The sequence below is a fragment of the Pseudonaja textilis genome, chromosome 7 (genome assembly GCF_049901715.1).
Source record: "Pseudonaja textilis isolate UNSWEBS1 chromosome 7, rPseTex1.2, whole genome shotgun sequence".
In the NCBI taxonomy this organism is placed as follows: Eukaryota; Metazoa; Chordata; class Lepidosauria; order Squamata; family Elapidae; genus Pseudonaja; species Pseudonaja textilis.
Window position 1 is genome coordinate 28,519,879 of NC_141996.1, and position 21,425 is coordinate 28,541,303.

General features: G+C 35.6%; 1 protein-coding gene across 1 annotated transcript; it reads left to right on the forward strand.

The window, feature by feature from the left end:
- Positions 1–9: 9 nt before the first annotated feature.
- CCDC191 (coiled-coil domain containing 191) lies at positions 10–21,105 on the forward strand. The gene is made up of 16 exons (XM_026708830.2): positions 10–305; positions 1,682–1,720; positions 2,779–2,920; positions 3,549–3,695; positions 4,465–4,643; positions 7,010–7,233; positions 8,302–8,464; positions 10,113–10,303; positions 11,451–12,194; positions 13,602–13,678; positions 15,465–15,547; positions 16,742–16,843; positions 17,811–17,951; positions 18,676–18,828; positions 19,093–19,247; positions 20,631–21,105. The coding sequence occupies exons 1-16, from the start codon at positions 81–83 to the stop codon at positions 20,761–20,763; spliced, it is 2,898 nt and encodes a 965-aa protein (XP_026564615.1). The 5' UTR covers positions 10–80; the 3' UTR covers positions 20,764–21,105.
- The last annotated feature ends 320 nt before the right edge of the window (positions 21,106–21,425 follow it).

Genomic DNA, 21,425 nt, shown 5'->3' on the forward strand with positions numbered 1-21,425 from the left:
AGAACGTCATAAAAACTCGACGGCGAGGGTTTGATAGGAAGGAGGGAGAGAAGCGCCCACTACTTGGCGGAAATGTTGCCATGACAAAGCTTAGGGACGCCACTCTCCGCTCGAGCGAGGACTTCGACATCGATTGTCGGTCCGGCTTTAAGGAAAGGCCTTCGCCTCCCAACCCGAACTGCACGGGTAACAAGCGGAGAGGAAATCGAGGGTTCTCCTTTGAGCTTTTTCCAATGGCGGCCGTGCGATCCCGTCCTGACCTTTATCGTTGGCGACGTTTCAATCAGCCAGCATCGCGGCAAAAGGTAAAAAGAAAAGAAGCCCGTGACGTTGAGCCGCCATTGCTGAAATCGCTTTCCAAACGGTCTGTGCCGGCTATTCGATGGTCACATTTTTGGATAATATTAAAGCGTGCCTTTATTTCATGTAACCGAGCAGCAAGGAACTGCCTGTACAGGTAGTCCTCGACTTACGACCACAATTGAGGGGGGGTGTCATTTTGTTAAGTGAGACATTTGTTCAGTGAGTTTTGTCCCATTTTACGATGTTTTGTGTCACATTTGTTAAGTGAATGGCTGCAGTTGATAAGTTAGTAACCTGCTTGCTAAGTGAATCTGGTTTCCCCATTGACTTTGCTTGTTGGAAGGTTGCAAAAAAGGGATCGCATGACCGTGGGACACAGCAACAGTCATAAATACGAAATAGTTGGCAAGCATCTGAATTTTGATCAAATGATCCTCATGGGAGATGCTGCAAAGGTCGTAGCTGAAAAACGGTCCTATGTCACTTTTTTCAGCACTGTTTAACTTTGAACTGACGGTCACTAAACGACCGTTCGTTGTAAGTCAAGGACTACCTGTACTCACATAGAGCATACAGAACCCGTTGCCACAGGATACAGTGAAGGCCAATTGAAATTGGACCAATTCATGGAGTACCAATGGGTATCTATCAGGATAGATGTAATGAGAAGTAGCAGTTGCTGAGCAGCAGCAGATTTGTGGTCCCACAGGGGCTTCTTTAATCATCTGATTCTTGCTATGCAGAACTGGGTTCTTTTTCTTATTCAAAGTTGCACTGTGATAACATTCAGGGAGTGCCTTATTACAGAAAAGATAACATGTACTTCAAGTCTAGCTCAACTAATGTGAATGCATTGCTGTGGTTTTCTTGGAGCAATACAGAAGCAGTTTTATGAGTTTTCTGTGCATCTAAGTTGCTTTTTTGACTTCTCAGTCTATCCTACAGCCCTAAAATGACTCATTAGCTTCCCATCTAAAAAATAATTAGATCTAACCCTATGTAACTTTTTGAAATCAAAACCAGCTTTGCACTGCTATGTAGGTGGGCCTTCTTACAGAAGTTATGAATAACACTAGAGCCATTTAATCAATGAAAGAGAATAGAAGACAGCATTTTTAAGTATGTGTACTTCCATTGCTGCCTCCACTGTGCTTGGAGTAATGACTAATACTTTGCCTCATTTATTTTGAGAATATTTATTGTAAAACTTGAGTTAATGTAAATCAAAGGCTATGCCTATTGAATAACATTACATAAATATAGTAAACTAATGAAACTAGTTAGTATGTTTTTAAGTTTTAAAACTTAAAGATCTCTTAATTTTACTTTAATTTGATCTTTAACTGAAAATTAAAATATTTTATTCTTTAATTCCCAGCCACAGTTTGATGCTGACAGTATAGAGCACTGGATAAAGGTAAGGAAAAATGAAGTAATGCTCAGTCTCAAATATCTGAAAAAAAACCCCAACTTATTCAGTGGGACGAAATCTTGAGTTCCCATGGTAAGATGAAGCTCATTTTCTGAATAATTATGAATAATACTGGACTGTAAATTGCACAGATGCTAAATTCTATTAAAATTATTATTAGAATAAGAAAATAAACACATGTAAATTTAATTATGTTGAGAAATGTGCATATATCTATAAATCTACTGATAGAACCATAATTGTTAAGGGTTGGATTAGGACAGTACAAATTCATGCCCACTCTTAGTAATGGAAATTTTGAGTCAGTGACTCTTTGAGCCCAATCTAGTTCACAATGTTGCTTTTATAAGGATAAAATGAAAGAACGTTCCCTCATAAACTGCCCTGAGTTCTTGGAAGAAGGTGGGACATAAATCTAATGTGCGGGTGTGTGAACACACACACATCTGTCAATGGGACAGATAACTTAAATTCTAGCATTTTAGTGGATGCTATCTTAAGTATTAATATGCTTCTCGGGTTCAAAAAACTATGTGGCTAATTATTTTAATACAAAATAATGCATCAATAAAAGAGATACTCTCCAATACATAAAAGGACCAATCAAAATAAAAAAGATAAAGCCAGCAGAACAGAGGTGGTATTCAGCAGGTTCTGACCAGTTCTGGAGAAATGGTAGCGGAAATTTTGAGTAGTTCGGAGAACCGGCTAATGCCACTTCTGACTGGAGATTTTATAGTATCCTTCCCCTGCCATGCCCACCAAGCCACGCTCACAGAACCGGTAGTAAAAAAAATTGAGTCCCCCACTGGACAGATGCTAGTTAGAGTCAGTTTATTACATAGTCACAGATAACCCACCCTCCCATGTAATTAATAAGGCTCCACTCCAAGGCCCCTAACAGTAGAAAAAGTTGAATCCCACCATTGCAGCAGTATAAATACCATGTACTTCCAACCTTATTGCCAATCAAAATATCTTCTGTTATGTTAGACAAAATAAGTGAATCTTAATAACTTTTCTATATATATTTTTAAATTCAGCGGGTGGAACAAGCCTCCGAATTTGCTGTTTCTGAAGCCTTTTCATTAAAAAAGGCATCCTGTTCTCATGGACTTCATGGTCCAGTGCTGGATTTGGAAACAACAGAGCAGCTGCTAGATCATGATGAAGCATATGTAGAAGGTATTTCTTAAATATTTTGTTGTAGACTCCAGGTGATTCAGAATAATTATATTTTTGACAGTATTGTAGAAAAATGAACAATAGATTACCCATTCCTGGAAAAGCTGGGATCTCTTCTCCCATCTCCCTATTACAATTTTGTAATTTTGTGGGAGATGGAGTTGGAACATCCCATTATGTCAAGAGATTGTGAAAATACCTGATTTATGTATGATGTGGAAGGTAATATCAATGGAACTTTATAGAGAAAATTGACAAAATATGCCTCAGTTATTCAAAGTGAGTATATGTAATTGAGGATAGCTTTAGATGGAGACCATATTGTATAGATGTTTTTAAATATCTGTGTATCATTCTAACTAATGAGATTTATACTTTCCCAATTCATCCCAGGCTTGTGAACTTTCAAATATAAAATCAACGATAAATAATACCAAGAATTTTTAACAAATCAGAATAAAAATCTTGGATAAACCTCCTTGGGACTAATACTGCAAAAGCCAATTTGATTTGCCTCTATGCAGAGTTAGATTGGGGTATAGAACTCCTTTCATATTTTAAACTTTTGCTTTAGTTGATAATTTAGTTGGTAAATCTAGTAATATTTTTATTGCTTTCATCAATGCAGCTCAAGAGTTGCTTAATGACTGGATGAATTCAAAATTGAAATTGGAACTGGCAAGTGATGAAGACAATGATGTTCAAAATTCAGCACCCAACCCTGTTTCTTTACAGGAGCCTGTTGCTGGCTTTCAGAAATATAAAAAATTTGATGGTGAGACTTGATTTTAAATCTATTTTAAGCATTCCCATAATAGCAAAAACTCCTGATACACGTACTAGCAAGTACTGGTAAAATTCACACAAAACAATTAAATGGAAAGTAAAACATTATTGTATCTAATAATCTAAATAGTCAATAAAGTATCCTTTTCCAGAAAAACAGGACTGTCATAGAAGAGCCCTTCTCTCTTTTCTTGTATTCCTTATAGGCAATCTTACAAAGAGAGATTAAAATATTTTTTAGAAAACGATGTAACAAATATTACTTTGATTTGTATCCAGTCTGTCTGCCCATAGGACAATCAAGGGAAAAAAAATAGCCATTCATTTTTCAGAGGCTTTGTAGATATATTTTCCACTCTTATTTTAACATTCTTAAGCTAAAAATCCTGCTACTGGAAAGTGATATTTTGTGTGAATTTCAGCGTTTAGAAAGTGAATTTCAGAGTTCAAAACTCAGTGTAATTGGTCTGTGTTTGGAGAGATTTTAAAGATAGATGTATCTTTACATCTAGGTAAAGGTGTATTTCATCTTACAGGAGCTTATGATTTCCACTATGGTTTCACCATTTCTAAATATAAACGCCTTCATAAAACAAACATTTTAAGCTCATTTTTGGTGTCGTGGGATACTCTGGGAAGCACAAATAGGACCTTGGGGATGGCACATGTGGAGACTGCAAGCTGCAACTCCTGATTCAGGAAAGAAAGTTTAAAAATACCATTTTACATTCAATTTCAGTATGATTTATGTATTCTAGATTTCTATGGTTATTTGGAGCAAGAAGTGGAAGGCACCACGGTACAAGATTTTTTACAGCATCTATTGCAAAGTGAAATTGTAAACAGCGGTATACTGGAAGACCTTAAAACTAAAGGCGTCAGAGAGGAAAAGGAACCCAAAGACTTACGAATTAAAATGGAACTAAGGCATAAACAGGTAAAAATATAATGTTTATGGAAAACCTTCTAAAGTTCACTTTATATTTCTTCATAAATTTGTTAAGTCTTGATATTGTTTAAATTAATCCCACAGAGAGAAAGAAGTGCAATCTGAAAATAATTGAAAGTATAATGGTCTAGTTCAAACAACTGTAATGTGGTTTGTTAGTTAGCTTCCACCTATTATTGCTTAGTATCATGTGCAAATCAGATATAATGGCTTATTCAGGAAAACATGGTGTAAAAATTAATAACATTTTTGTGAGTTCAACTTTTATTTTCCACAATCTTCCAAAGTGCAAAATTATGTCGTTCTTCACTGTTGAAAAGGAAATAACAAAAGGAATTTTTTTCCTATCCCTTTCAACCTTTGGCTCTACCTTCTCAAAAGCACCTACGGAATATAAATCAAACATATTTTACTCTTTGACTTCTTTATCTCTTCTTCACTCAACAAGAGAAGCAGGACAAAAAAGGGTAACCTCACAAGGCACAAAGAAGGCAAGGCTAAATGAGAAAAGGAAAACTTCAGAGTCTACTTGGATTTCTCAAAGGTATCCAAGAATCCAGAGTTCAACAAATGGCTTCGATCTTAGTCCATTCTTTAAGAGAAGATTTCATCCTTATTTCAGGGAAGAGAGCCAGGGAAAATCCCTGCTCTTTAGACAAGGATTATTTTAGAAAAGGAAGAATATAAATTTTAGGTCAAGGAAGCACCTCCATCAATGTCCTTACACTGCGGACTATGATAGCACAAGACTCAGTAGCTCATGGTTCAATAGAAAATATTTAACTGGGGCAGGCAAATGTTGCAACAGCTCCAGTCTTGCACTCATTTTGCAGCTTCCAGGTGTTCCAGAGAAGGTGCCGCTGGATTCAACAGTCAAAGAATTGAGAGTTCGGCTAAATCCATCCTGCTTATCCCAGAAATAGCCAAGAGTATTCACCCCCAAATTAGATGTTGGAGGCATTGCCAATGTATAGACAACCTATTTGTAGCCCTGACACCTAAGGCAGTAGTATCCCAGGTTTAGGGGACAACTTCCCCACTGACCCAGGCACTCAGTGAATCAAAGGATGTTGAGATACTGGTATGATAATGCAGTCCTAGCAGTCCAGGTTGAATCAGTCATAGCCAGCAGTATTATGCATTTATAGTTTTTGTGTTTATAATCAGGATAGACACTGTCATGGCCTTGTTGGAATTTGATTCCAAGGGGAGGCTGAGCAGCTGACAGGGAATGGGAATGTGGCTCCGTCAGCTGTGGAAGAAACTGGGGAAGGGCAAAATCCGGCTGGACAACAACAACAAAGCAGCAGCAGCAAGGCCCTCCTATAGCTGAGGCTTTTTTAAATAAATTCAGCTGAACCATAGCTGAAATATAACTAAAAGTGGATTAGTAATCACACTGCAAAAATTTCAAAAATGTAAAGGGTTTAAAAACAAATAAAAATTTGAAGACTAAGATGATAGAAAAATAGCCTTAAAAGCAGGTAATAATTAGAATAGGCTAATTTAATCTTAGTTAAGCAGAGAGCCTACTTGCCTGCTGCTCTCCAGGGAAGCTTCCTTCCAGGTGGTACCTCTTGAATTGTGCATGTAAGAATCTCTTTCCTTTTCTCTCCGGAAAAAGTTTGAATGTGGTCAATGAAGGTTCTTTGCAGGGGCAACTTGATATCTGTGTTGGTTGGTTTGAAGAAACGGTTGCTTGAACTACAGCCGAGGATGAATCAGCAAAGGAAGAAAAAGACCAAAAGAGCACCGAGGAAGACAGGCTCCTAATAACCAGCCTGTTTCAGCAGACAAGAACTTGAGCTTTTTTCAGCTCCTAAATGTTTATCCTCCTCTCCTTCTCTTCCTTACAACAATTTTAATGTCCTGTAATATTCCTGTGTGGACAGATGGGTGTTAGAGCTGGTTTAATGAGAATATACAGTTCACAAGAATCCCCTGTCTCTAAGAACAAAAAGAAATATTTTAAGATGAAAATAGTAATACATTCATTGGACTTTAGAAGTATATAAAATACATCTGCATAAGAACACTCTGTTTTCTGTCTACATGATGCCAAAGGAAAATGGACATTCGAGTGCATTTTGAACCTCAGGCTGCTAAACAAATTCATCAGGCACTGAACCTCCAGAATGGAGAAATTAAAGTCTATACCAGAAGCCAACATAGTGGAATACTTCTAGCCTCAATAGATCTATCTGAAGCCTACTTGCATATTTTGATCAGAATTTTTTACTGATAGAAGAGTCAACTCCTTTATAAGTTCCTCATCCAGTGATCAGAAGTTATTTGGCAATTACATTCAATGACTGGCATGTGCTTTAACACTTCTTTTTGTTCTTGTTTTCCAGGTAAAAGAAAATCGCTTGAAACAGCAGAAGGAGCTTGAACTTCTAAAACAAGAAAAAGCCTTGAAAAAGTTAGCAATGTCAGAGGCTCAAAAGCAATTACAAGAGGAGACAATGAGGAAAGCTCTGAAAGCCAAAAAAGAAGAAGCGGCGATCCAAAAACAAATGGTAATACTGCGGAAGGAGTTAGGAGAAAAAAGACATCTCATGGAAGAAGCACAGAAAATGTAAGCTTTGGAGAAGAATCAGTTCGTTCTAGATCCCAAAACAGAATCCGAACAACCGTGATAGAGCAAATGTATTGCCACTAAATAGATGAAAGATCATCTAAAAATCATTGTGAGTTCTGAGGCGTGAGGGAAGATATAAATGTAAGGCAACTTAGAACTTCATGTCCAAAGATGCTGTGGAGCAGGGTGGGATGCAAATATTTTTACTACCAGTTCTGTGGGCATGGCTAGGTGGATGTGGCCATGTGACTGGGTGGGTGTGGCTTTTTTTTTTTTTTTTGCAACAACACCCCCCGCCCCCCATGCTCTGGTTTTTTTTTTTTTTGCCTCCTGGGCCTCAGGGAAGCCGCCTGTGAGGCCATTTTTGCTCTGAAGAAGCAAAAAAATGGAATGCAGGGGAGGGTGGAGCACCTCCCCGCGCTCCATTTTTTTGGCTTCCTGGGCCTCAGGGAAGCCTCCTGGGTGAAACAGTAAGACAGCGAGGGGATCCTGCACAGCTGATCATTAGAATACCTGATCTTGTTGAGAGGCTGAACCGGTAGCTATTTTTTACTACCAGTTTCGGTCAAATGGTAACATTTTTTACTACTGGTTTGCCTGAACTGGACCAAACCAGTAGTATACCACCACTGCTGTGGAGATTTGCTTCCAAATTTAATTAAATTTATTTGAGATTTGCAGACATGGAAGAAACTAAATCTTATTTTCCAAATCATCTCTATGTGCTTTTCAAAACCACCGACCAAGTAGGTACCATGTTGTATGAACTATAAAAATTAAATCTGAAGTCAAACTATTTTTCATGTGTATCCCTATTTGATTTCAATTGTTTCCTCAAATTGTCAACTTCTACAACAGCGTATTATTTAAGAACCTATTGTGTAACACTAGTTTATGAAATGAGGACATTGCAGTAACTAAATGGATTACAATAATCCTATAAAACTTGCTCAGTTTAAATAAAAAGTATATCAAAGAAGGATTGCTAACTATCAATCCTATCAATTAACATGGTCCTCTTTCTCTGCTATTTTTTTTCTAACCTTTCACAAACTCTTCTTTTAGGGAAAGAAAAAGACACAATTTAAAAAAAATTCAGACTCTGATAGAAGTTGGCCTGCATCCTGCTGAGCTTACCTATCTGAATTGTGACAATGAAGAACAAAAGAAAGAGGAACAGGCCAAAAAGCAAGAACTGCTGGACAAGGTCAACACTGCTGATCAGAAGGTGAGGACATTCATGATCTTATCTTCAGCACTTTGAGATGGATTGTTGTTTTAGCTAGAGTTCTTAACAGTTTTCACTAAACAAAGATGCTCAAGATAATATTTATATTAAAATGAATTGAGGATAAATATATAGATTTGATGTTGAAAGGAAATGGAAGGTTAGGAGAGCAAATGGATGCCAAAACTGGAACCTGCTATGAAAACTGCTTCATCACTAAGCTTAAACCTGAGGATACAGCACATTGTTATATCAGCCCAGGTTTTCTTATAAACTTTTTTTTCTTCTTTAAAGCAAGAAAATCAAGAGTGACATTTTTGCATTTGCTAAAGTGCATTATGTTTGAGTACGATCTGGTGTTGTAAAGTGCCACACATGTTTATGCTACTTAAGCATTGGCTTCAAAACAAGAATAAAATAGTAAATGGTAAACAATAGTCTGCAGTTGCTATATAGCATCTACTTATATTTATTAAGCCACATAAAAGTTACTAATCAATAGTCATGCATAAGATTGTAGTATATTTTCTATTTGAAGGCTGTCCTGCTTTAACTTATTTTGATTCAGTTAAATATAAATTCTCAATAGCTGGTATTTTATACGCATATCTTAACTGGCCATTGTATAAGTAGGTGCGTGTATGTAATATTTGTTTAAACAATTTTCCCTTTTCATAAAACATGGAGCTATATGAGTGATCTGTAAAAATAAGTAAACAAGTTTTAGATCAAAGGTCAAAAGAAGTGCTAGAAGTCATCTCTTCTAGCGCTTGGTGAATAAAAATCTGACAAAAGTTCATGCAAGGACATTGAGCTCTCATGAGAATGATGACATTTCAGACATTAAAAATAATTTGAAAGGATTTGTGGATGATGTTAGGGATATCACAAACATGCTTAAGCAGCTAAGAGCAATGCATCCTGGATTACTTGCTGAAATGAGATAAAGGTTCTCATTAAAAATGTTGGTAATGTGATCATTCAATTATGATGGCAATACATATGAAATAGCATTAAAATATTAAAGTTAACTGAATAAGTAGGCAATTGATATATTCTTTAAAAAAAGATGTTTCTTTTTTTATGAGAACTTGCCACATAGATAAGTTTAGGCATGGGGGATGAGAGCTCTCTACTTCTTTATGTCTAGATTTTTAAAATGCCAATTTCTACTTTTACAGTATTAGCAATATTATGGAAAGCACAGAAAAAGAAAGTAGTAATAAACAAAAGAAATGAAACACAAAAGAAAAAATCTAGATTGCACTAATATTATTTACTATACTTTGCAATACTTTCAAATCTTGTTTTTCGTACCACTTCATACATATATATTTTATATATTTATTTTTTGTAATATCAACGTCATCCTCCCCTGGCTTTTTCGAGTCTCCTTCTCAACCTTCGTATATTTGTTTTACATATATCAGCCCTCATGCTCTCTACACCACCTAACTAATATATTTCTTTCATACTTTTCTATTCATTCTGACATATCTAACATTCACTTCCATGTACAGTAAAAAATGGTTACAGTTTATGAAGGGAGGTACATTAGTCAGTGAACCTTAAAGGCAATACTCCAACATTTTACGTTATCAGAAATGTAAATATACAATGGAACATAGTTACTTGATTTTCAATGTAGTGCCTACGGAAGTATTTCTCTGCCTGGTACAAGTTTATTCTGGATCTCAGAATTAAAATGGGAAAAGCAAGAGCCCTTGCAGACTGGAAGTGCCAGCTGAAGATTCTGCGAGCTTGGAGAGATTATTCATGGACTCACAAACTGAAGAAGGAGACTCAAAAAATGGAAAATCAGCTTCGGGATCAAAATAGGTAGCAATATTAATACGATTCCTTTCTGTGCAGTTGAAAGCTATTGTGCTTGGTTTAATTATTTTGATTTTTGATTGTTTATTGGAGTGCTCTTAAATAAGGACATATAAGATGCACCTCAAAAGCAATTATGATATATTTTCAAACTTTTCACCCAGGTTATTACATTTCACTTTTTTATGAAGAAGCCATCAACATTAGTATTCTTTCACACGTAATTGGTGCCATTGGTGTGCAGGATGTTTTCAGAATACTGTGCCACTTATATAAACTCAAAGAAATTCAGCTGGTAGATTTAATATTATGATTATTAAAGTTTTTCAAAGCTTCTCTTCCCTTCCTTTCCCCAGTCTTTATTTCTTGACTCGTGCAAATATGAGAATGATCCTATAATTTTGATGAATAACCATTCCTGGATGAATCTTACTGTTTCATTGAATTCCAAGAAATTACATTAGGAATCCATTAACCTAATGCAGGGAAAGCAAAATATATTTGATCTGTTCCAATGCAGGCTGCATCATGGTCACAATCATCATTGAGTAAAAACTTGTTAGAAAAAAAATATTTCAATAGGCTTGTGAAAGGCCTAATGGTTTCCCTTAGAAATATGCTGATATGGCTCGTACTAACAGCAATTATTTTATGCTTGACCCATATTATTGGAAATATAGTGGAAACTTACAACAAGCAGAACAATATATTTATCAAAATAAGTCATTACAAGAAAAACTATACTACATAAAAAAATAACTATACCTTTTTTTGTCTGAGGGCTGCGTTTCATTTTAATTTCCTACTGGGGACTGCAACAACCATGGTTGCTGATATCAGGATATTTGGAGGACTAAAAGTTTTAGTCTGTTTGGGTGGAGGTAGAGACCAAATGGCATCCGTTTTATCTTAAGGCATCTTAAGATAAGGCATCTTTTATCTTAAGACTTAAGGCATCCATTTTATCTCTTAAGCTCCAAGAGAACCTTATTATATAAACAAGTCAGTTTTGTCTACTGCAGGGGATCTGGGGTCTGCAATAGAGTACTAGAGGGCCCATCTAGTAATGCATGTTCATCTCTTTTATAAATAAATAAAAGTCAAACAATTCTATCAGGGATTCTAAACTAATGTTAAAAAAATCTTAATTTAGGAAAAACCAGCTGGCTATAGAGTTTAACCGGAGATGTACTTTGCGTCATTTCTTTGCTGAATGGCAACGCTGGAGCCGATTAGAGATGGAAAAGAGAGAGCTAGAAGCAAAAAAAGAAAAAATGAGAAGAAAAATGGCCAAGCTCTTGGAAGAAGTATCAGTGGGGCAACTAACATCAAATTTCTCAAGACCTACCAATAAAATCCTTGAGGCAGAAGTCACCCAGGATAAACCTACAAGTGATACAGAGGTAAACTGTATAGAGGTTAGCCAGATGACTGAAGTACCGTTTGTTCAGAATAATCCCACAATTGCAAAATCTGAAAGAGGCCATTCCTACTCTCCAGGGACAAGTAAAAAATGGAATCTCCATTCACCAAGTCAACCGAAATGGCCATGGCAAATCACCAGAAAACATGCTGCTTTGAATCTTCAGGATCACGCTAGGTTTGGGAGTGAAACAAAGCATTCCCTGCAGCATCTTGATCTATCAAAACAAAAGAAATCTTCCGCTATTTTGGGTCCCCTGGAACAGCAACGTCTGATTGAAGAACAGCAACAACAGCTTCAAGAGCAGCAAGAGCTGATCCGTAAACTTCAGGGCCTTCAGAGGCTACACGCTGCTTGGGAGGTTGAGCAAACTACAACTGCTACCACGGCACTTAATATTAACACTCCAAAAATTAAGGACAAAAAGCAACTGAGAGAAAATCAATCCAATTACAAGAATACTAAACCTGTAAGGTATGATGATGATGATGGTGATGATGATGATGATGATGATGATGATGATAAAAATCACTGTGATTTTGTTACCTAGTAGCTAAGAGAATGTGGTTGGAACAGCACACTTCAAGATAGCACTGTGATGTTTTTAATTGCAATTAATAGCTCAGTATCAAATATGATACAGGTTCAATATCCACTGTTATTTGACCAATTTTAATCATTTATTTCAATTGCTTTTATAATAAAATAGTAATAATTGACCATTCAGTCCAAAATAATTACAGGCAAACAATAAAAATGAGCAGAGGAAAACTGTATTTTTATTTAGTTGCATGTGGCTTGCTGCCTTGCAGAAAATCAAAAAAGGTGTTTGTAATATTAATCCCTACCACTCAAATACATGGCTAAGAAATAAGATGTCTGTTGTCATGCAAAGGACACTTTTACTTATGATTAATAAAAAAGGGCAAGGGGGAATAACTAGATTAACAAAATCATACACTGTGAAGTTTACAAGGTTTTTTTGTAACCGAATCAGAGATCAATTATCTTAAAATGATTTCATTTTTTATTTCTGTAACATAGTTTATTTAAATTGTTATGAATTATTTAGCAAAAAAACTGAAAAAGAAATATAACATTTTACATACTAGAAAGTTTTAAAAAATAAATAAATAAGAAAGCTATAAAGTATAGTGGGGAACAGTCAATGAATTCATGTGTATACATGTAGGACTGAGTAGAATCGTGGAACAAAAAATATCAAAAGTTAGGACAAAGTCCTAGTATGATATCTTTAATAGATTGGATAATAACTTTCTGCATCTGTATAAACAGAATTGCTGTAGTCGTTCCAGTTATTTTGAGTTGGATTTCTAGCCTCATAGAATGTAGCAGAAAATAGAGATCAAATAAGTGATCTGGTCCAAACTTCTGCTGAAAATAACGAACTACTTAATCATCCACACAAGATGCCTATTCAGCCTCCAGAGTGGGCAAGTTCCATTACTGTGGGTAGAACTGCTTCACTTTTTACAATTTTTACTGTCAGAAAGTTTTTCTTAATATATACAGTAGACTGAATCTGCTTTCTTTTCATTTCAACTGGATGGTCCTTGTCTTTCCCTTAATTTTAACAGAAAGCTGCTCTCTCACAATGTCACAGATTCTCTAATGACCCTCATAAGACTTTGTTTCCAGATCCTATCCAGGATAGGATCAGGAAACCAAGCCTTATAAGGGTCAGTTTACTTATTTCAATCATGCCAAAGTCATTTTGAATCTCTACCTATAGTCTACATTATTCACAGAACATATTTTTCTATTTGAAGTATTTGCTTTCTAGAATGTTAATCCCAAGCCCAAGACCTTTCTGTTCTGTTTTCATTTCCTCCCCTCTCTCTTACACTTTGGCTTATTTAGGTCAGAAGTTCAGCAGCCAGTCATTCAAAAGAGAAGGATTTTGAAAGCATTAGTCACACCACATCCCTTGCTTAAAGGTATATACCTAAATTTTGCAGTTTTTCCTGGATGGCTATAAAAAGCTGTAGTAAAATATATGATTGTTATAATACAAATACGCATACTATATTATACCACAGGAACAGTCATGAAACGTTTAATAAATATAACTGAAGGGCTGTTTTTTTATTGGTCTTCTTCGCAAACTTTGTCAACTCCTATGTGTGAATTATTTCAAACCCTAAATTGTGTGGCTTTCTTTGAATTAAACATTTTTTTCCTGAAGACCTTGTTGAATAACATTTTAACTTGACAGGGTGATGATGTCACTAGCATTATGACAATATAATATAATCCATACATTTTATCTGACCAGTGACAAATAATGCCAGTGTATTTCAACCAGTCTCAGAAAGATCATAACTACGGCAAGAAATAATTGTAAATATATATATATATATATATATATATATCTTCCTGTAACATACACACAAACGTGTTTAAATGTTTTCTTTAATTAAGTTGATGGTTATTCAGAATCACATGGCAATACATGTAATGTGCATTGTAATCAATAACGTGTTTTTCTTAATGTGCTATGTTGTAAGTCTAAGCATTTTTGTTCATATCAAATTACTGGTAGTTACTAGTTATTAATAGTCTATACCACATAAGATTAGAGGGGATGTATTCTAGTTATGAAGAATGGCATAGACTTGTCCAACTTTTTTAACTGGTAAGTAAGCTGCCTTAAAATACATGTGGTCTTTGACTTACAATCATTTGTTTAGTGACCTTTCAAAGTTACAATAGCACTGAAAATAGTGACTTATGACCATTTTCACACTTATGCCATTGCAGCATCCCCTGGTCACATGATCAAAATTCAGGTGCTTGGCAACTGATTTGTATTTATGACAGTTGTAGTGTCCCAGGGTCATGTGATCACCTTTTGCGGCCTTTTGACAGGCCAACTCAATGAGGAAGCCAGATTCAATTATCAGCCGAGTGACTAATTTAAGAATTGCAGTGATCCGAATTGGATAGGTTGACACTAGAATTGAAAGAACAAGATAAATCAGAATATTATAAAGTATGGAATACATTCTATTATTGGAGGGACATGAAAGGGAGTTCACTAAACTGAAATAAGAATTGAAGATGAAAAATGAGAAAAAGAACTAAAAAGATACAAAGCTTAAATGTATATATATATATGTATATAAATGTTTATATCTTGATTTCTTCTAAGGTGAAATGTTTTGACTGAAATGTACATCAAGATCACCACATTAAATTATTTTTAAAATTTAAAAAAAGAATTACAGTGATTCAGTGAACAACTGAAGCAACAGAGGTCGTAAAATGGAGCAAAACTCACTCAATAACTTAGCAACAGAAATTTAGGGCTCTAGTATAGTTGTAAGTCGAGGACTACCTGTACTGTTGGTGGTCAGAAAACAGCAAACACAATTGTGGATGCTGTCCTTTTAGATGATAATAAATTCCAGTTGCATTGTTGAGGTTGCCCATTTATAACTATAGGATCCAGGATTTCTTTAAAATATTTCAGACTATCTGCCAATCTCAGACTCATCTAATACTTTTTTTCCCCTTGAAATACAAGATTCAGTTTGAATTAGTTGCTAGGAGAGGGAGGGAGAAAGAGAGAATATTGAGCTAGTTGAACAATCTGGCCATATTTGGTTCAATACGGATCAGTCAGAAACAAAATTTAAAGCAAAACATTGCATTTTTCAAGTCTCAAATTTAATGTAATTTAATTTATCTTCATCATCATACACCTTTTCCTGAATGTTTTAGCCATGGAAGAGAGAGCAGTTCAGCGAGCAGAACGGAGGAAGCAATTTGAAGAAGCAAAAAAAAACCGAGAAGACAAAATGCTGGCAAGTAAAACTAAGTTGACTTAAATATCCAGCAGGTAGATAATAAAAGGACCGATATAATGTTTAAAATACAAACATGAAATTTTATTTATTGGCCTTTTATTTTTTAATCAAATTTCTATGGCCCTCCCTCTATCCAAGGAAATTAGGCAGTGAATATAAAACTAATTACAAACCATTTAAAACCAAAATAAAACCACATCCAAGTTGAAGCACCTATAAAAATTTCAGTCTCCCTCTATAAACTGTATACACATGCCAGAGCTCTAATAAATTAATACTCTGGTCCCTGATGTTGGTCTGCCTTAATAACATGAAAATAACATTTTATAAATTGTATAGATGAGGAGACACTGCATGCAAGCAAGGGAGTATGTTAGAAGAGAAAGGCACCTCATCTTTTTCTTCTTCCCAGCATAGAAACCAAACATTTTGTGAGAAGATGGATACAATAGAAAATGTATCAGATGCATCTAAAATCCCTCTATTTTTCTACAACAGAACAACAATTTTGCAATCCACTAGTTTAGACTTTAAAAATTTAAACTTTTTACCTAGCTTGACTAACTTCAACTAACAAGTTATAATCAGGGATGGGTTTCTACTGGTTCTGTCCACCTCTGTAGAACTGGTAGCTCTGAAGAGCAGCAGACATAGAACAGGTTCTATGTCTGCTGATGTTTTTGCTCACCCGCCCGCCCGGGCTATTATCTGACCTTTATTTCCTGATTTTTCAGCTGACGTGGGAAGCACAGCTGCGGTTTAAAAAGCAAGAAAAGGGTGCTTTTTCAAAGGCTGCTTCTCTGCACGCAGTGTGCTGTTGACAATTTACAGGCATGTGCAGCAGCGTGCAGGGAAGCATATCGTAAATCACCGAACCTCATAAATCACCGAACCGGTAGTTAACCCTGTCAGATCCCATCCCTGGTTATAATGGTGGTTACTTGCTTTTGATATTTATATTTTAGAAGTAAAACCTGCTTTGAAATGTGTAAGTTTCCTGACTAATAACTGCTGGTAAGGCTATTCAGCATTACTGAAGAGAGTTGTGAATAAAATATTATTTTTACCCCCTTTGTGTGTAAAACCCATATCATCATTTAGATAAGTATCTGCCTTGGAACTTCTGTATTTCTTTGGGACAGGGATTTAAATATGATTTAGCTTGTCTTGTTCAATCTATACCTTCCTAAGGCTGAGATGCAAGCCAAAGAAGAAGAACGTCAAAGACAAGAAGCCGCAGAAAAAGAGGCTAAATTAGAGAAGAGGCGAGAAGAGAAGAAATTGCAGCAAATAGTGAGTGGAAGATTCTGCTACCAGCTATCTCACAGATCTATTACTGATAAAACACTGATAGAACTCTTTTCAATATGATTTTGTAATGGCACCAGTCTAATTCCAGCAGTGTCAAAGCTGCTCAGGAAAAAAATAATACTTTCACTATTTCATAAAAATTATTTTATTTTTTATTTTATTTTGGGATCATCCATGTGGCATTTATTTGTACATGTTCTTTTCATATGGTACTTAAAGTGCATAAAAAATATTTTAAACACCCCTATATCAAAGCCATATTAATTGCTTTAACAAAGTAATAGCCCCAGTTCTGTGTTCTAGAATTAAGCTAGCCTGGCATTGTTGCTTCAATGATTCAAAGTTTCTGAATGAGATGATGTTCAAAGATGATGTTTGGTGGCAGATTGGGAGGAATATTTAGACTGCGTGCCCTCAAATGAACCTCCTGATGCATGAATGACTGACTTCCTTGCCACTGTCATTTGATACCCTTGCTCTTTCAATTATCTTGTCTAGGAGGAAAGTGAAAACTGCTGCTACTGCTAGTTTTTTTTTTTTTTTTGAAGACTTAATACTGACAAGAGTTTGATAGTAAATAGATAAGAGAAAGCAAAACAGAGGCAGAAATAAGGCTGGAAGATCTGAAGCTCAAAATGGTAATGCTTGAGCTTTTGCAATTTCCCAAACATGATATTCATGAAACTGCAGTGATCATTCTGTGTGTACAGTCCCTAATTTTAAAAAAGATGGTCTGTTCAAAATGGTGCAGACTGGCATGAAGGAGATGTTTTTGATAATGATGTTTGGAGCCATGTAGATGACCACAACAATATCTCAATTTCCTGCAGTTCAGAAAGAAATCAACAACTGAGCACATGAGTTATACTTGTTTGCCCAAGAAATAGTAATATTTTTAATGAACTGGTCAAATTCTCTAAACTCTGGTTTTCTGATTTATTAATTACAGAAAGAACTGGAAAAACAGAGAAGGTTGGAGAGAGAACAGCAACTTTTATCCAAAGCTGAAGACCATTACATTAAGGCTCTGCTGAACCAGGTGTTAAAGGCCTGGAAAAGACTTACAGAGCAATCCAAAGAAAATATGGTGGTAAGAACTAGAGTAAAAATGGCCATCTTGGAAAAGGAAGTTAGTTTCATGTGCTGAAGATGAATCCTCAGCTATTTTCCAGTGTTTTTTTGATCAAATCAGGTTTCTGTGTTGTGTGGATACTGCATAGACCAAAACAGCGAGAAGGAACCATTCTCTAAATCTAGTTTATACAGCTGTGACGGAAAAGGCTTTAAAAAATCCTGTATGTCCAATAAAATATCTGAAGACAAGTTTAAAAGAAAGGAGAAAATATAATAGAAATCCATCATGAATCTTATGGTTAGCATCCCAAAATGTTCTGGCCCAAAAGACAAATGTCAGACTGTGATAGCATTTGCAGAAATGGCTTATATAGTGGGCAATTATATCCAAAATTGATGCTGTGCAGCTCATTTACTAACACTGAAGTCAGAATTTAAATTAATAATTATTTTGAGCAGTTTTTTTTTTAAATATCTGAACTACTCACAAGTCAAGTATACATATGAACCCCCTCAGTTCTAGGCCTATTTCCAGCTAAAATAAGTGAAGGGACAATTGTGCTGTGAGACTATAAAGTCAAAATAGAGAAAAAATGATGTGCTCTGGGAATCTATGTAGTTTGGTTATTGGACAGAATAAAAGGGGCCTAGTCAGTGATGTTTCAATGACACAATCTTAGTTACAGGACTCCCCCCGCATCCATTTATATCAATATCCTTTTCTTGATCTGTGAATTTAGATGGCGCAAAGGCATCACCATACTAGTTTGCAGCAGAAATGTCTTCTTGCCTGGCTTCATAATATGCAAGAAATCCATTCAAGGAAAATAGCTCAAGCTGAAGGTCTCCATTGCTCTCAATTGCTTAGAAGGTCTTTCAGGAGTTGGATAAAGGTTAGTAAGAGGGAGGATTGGGAAAAAGAAAGTAATTGTAGGCATTTTCTAAAAGATTCTAATCTAATCTAGACTGGAGGCCAGGAGTTTGGAGTAATGAAGAGGGAGGGACCATAAAACATAATTTTTGTGTGCGCATTGCACCACATGCTGAATCGTACGTTCACATTTGTGAGGGGTTTTTCCTTTGACACATATTCTTGTGTAAAATGTAAACATACTGTAATTGTGTGACACCTTTTCCTTTCATTGGACTTCTTTCAGTATAAGGATTACATATTTACTCTGGAAGAGAGTGCAACCAAAGTCCATGAAACTACCCTAAAGAAGAAGTTATTTGGTTCTTGGTTTGATTTGACAAACAAGGAAAAAAGAATATTGTGGGCAAAACAAAAGACTGCAGATCAATACTTTAATAGGTAAAAGCGAATATGCCAAAGGCGTTTTCATTTAGATTGTATTTATTACAAGAATTATACAGTATGTTCCTTGTTCATTAGGTTCCTTTGGAATCATCTGAACATTGTATGCGTGCATGCATGCATTTTTTAAATATTTCTTTGTCATGGGAAACAAGATACAAGTCATGCTTCTAGGATATGTAATTTAGATGCAACTTATATGTTCAACTTAACTTTGTGTACAAACCAGCCAGAAAACTATACCACTAAATAGAATGAACCACAGCAGATAGAAAAACTGGGTCTTCCCTTCTAGTAATGTGCTTGGGCTGTTGGCTGTTATCGCTTATGGTTCAGCCCATCTTTTGCACTACAGAAAAGTAGTACTCCTAACAATACAATATTATTCAAAGGTGTCTTTTCCTGAATTCAGTGGGGTTTTTTTTACAAAATAGAGAGGATTTCAAATTCTTTTCTTTTAAATCTTAGAATTAAAAAGAAAGAGGACTCTAGGATTTTCAGACCAAATCATAGAAAACACTAAATGTATGTCTCAGTCTATATGAGTGTATCATTTACTTTTCAAAAACCACAAATAAAATTATAAATGGAAAAGAAGTATCTATGCATAAAGGTCTTTTGGAAGCCAGTGTGATTGATTAGTGATGAAGTAAGTTGAGAGAATCACATCCTCTCGTAGCCACAAAGCTCATTCTCTGTTTAATTTACCTCATAGGGATAGAAAGGTATGGGATTGTATTTTTGGAAGAAAAAGTGAAATGCAACCTAATAGTTAAAAACTATTAGCAATATATTCCACTTGCTAAGAATGATGTACAATGTAAGAAGAAAAGTTTTCTGATACTTAACTTTTTAAGTACCTGTTTTTCTAGAGTAAATTTAGTTACTGCCTTCTTTTCCCCTATCTGTGAGGTATAATACAGAATGCTGGATTACATAGGCCCTTGAAAAATATTCACTTCACTTTCATGAAAATGAAACAACTGTTATGTTTGAGATACCATTTCAGACATAAAATCTTGGCAACTAGTTTTCTACATGGATAGGGAAAAATTCAGTATCTTTTATAATAATTACAAATATTTACTGTGGTTTCTGAGCACGGAAGACTCCCTCACATTTGTCTAGAGACTAGTGACATTTAGCATCTCTTTTCTCTAGGGAAATTCTCTATCCAACAAGTTGACAAGTTCCTGAAAAATAAGGAGGAAATAGTACATTGTTTCATAATCATCTCTGCCTCAACATAAGAGCATATTTTAAATCTGTTTATTAAGTGTGGGGAAAGTATGAGAATATTTTTTTAAAGTTTTAATAAACATTCATGCCTGCTTACAATTCTACTGCCCTTTTCCCTTTTTTAAACATTGTGTGATACAGGAGAATGATATTACTTGCATTCAGAGCCTGGCAACAGTACCCAGATCAGATGAAAGAGGAAAGAAAAAAAGAAGAAAGACTAGAAAAGCTAAGAAAGAGAGTATCTGAAATTTTGCCAGATTTCCAAGCATGACAAAAGGATTTCAGACCAGAGGACAAATGGAATTTGGAAGGAGGAAAAAGTCAATATGGCAAATTCCCTCTTGAGACTGTAGCATCATTTCCGTAAACTCATTCCTATGTGCCTTTTTCCTTCTATCAACAATGTGGCAGCATCTTTGGTTTGCAAGAGAAACCCGACTGAGTGTCTGCTTTGCAATCAGAATTGACTTTCAGAACAGAATCTGTCTGTTGCAGTTCAGCTGTGAAGAGCTCATAGTGTGAACATAGTGATGGTCCTGTTTGCCTACACCCACATTTTGTGATTTATCTCAAACAGCTGTAATATAAATGCAAAAGCAACCAGTTAATACCAGCTACCCTTGTTATTTTCCCTAATTGCTATGAGGCAACCAGTTTCCACAATGTCGGAATACATTTCTATGCTCTCTAGACCAGGGATCTCCAGCCTTGAAAACTTTAAGACTTAGCTTTGCTAGCTGAGGAATTCTGGGAGTGGAAGTCCTCAAGTCTTAAAGTTGCCAAGGTTGGAGACCCCTGCTCTAGACAACTAAGGTAATCTATACAAATGCCCTTCACTGTTACTATAAATAGAAATACAGTAATAACTATTGTTTTGGAATTCATGACACACAAAATCAACTGCCTAAAGGGGTCGTTGTTATATCTATTTTG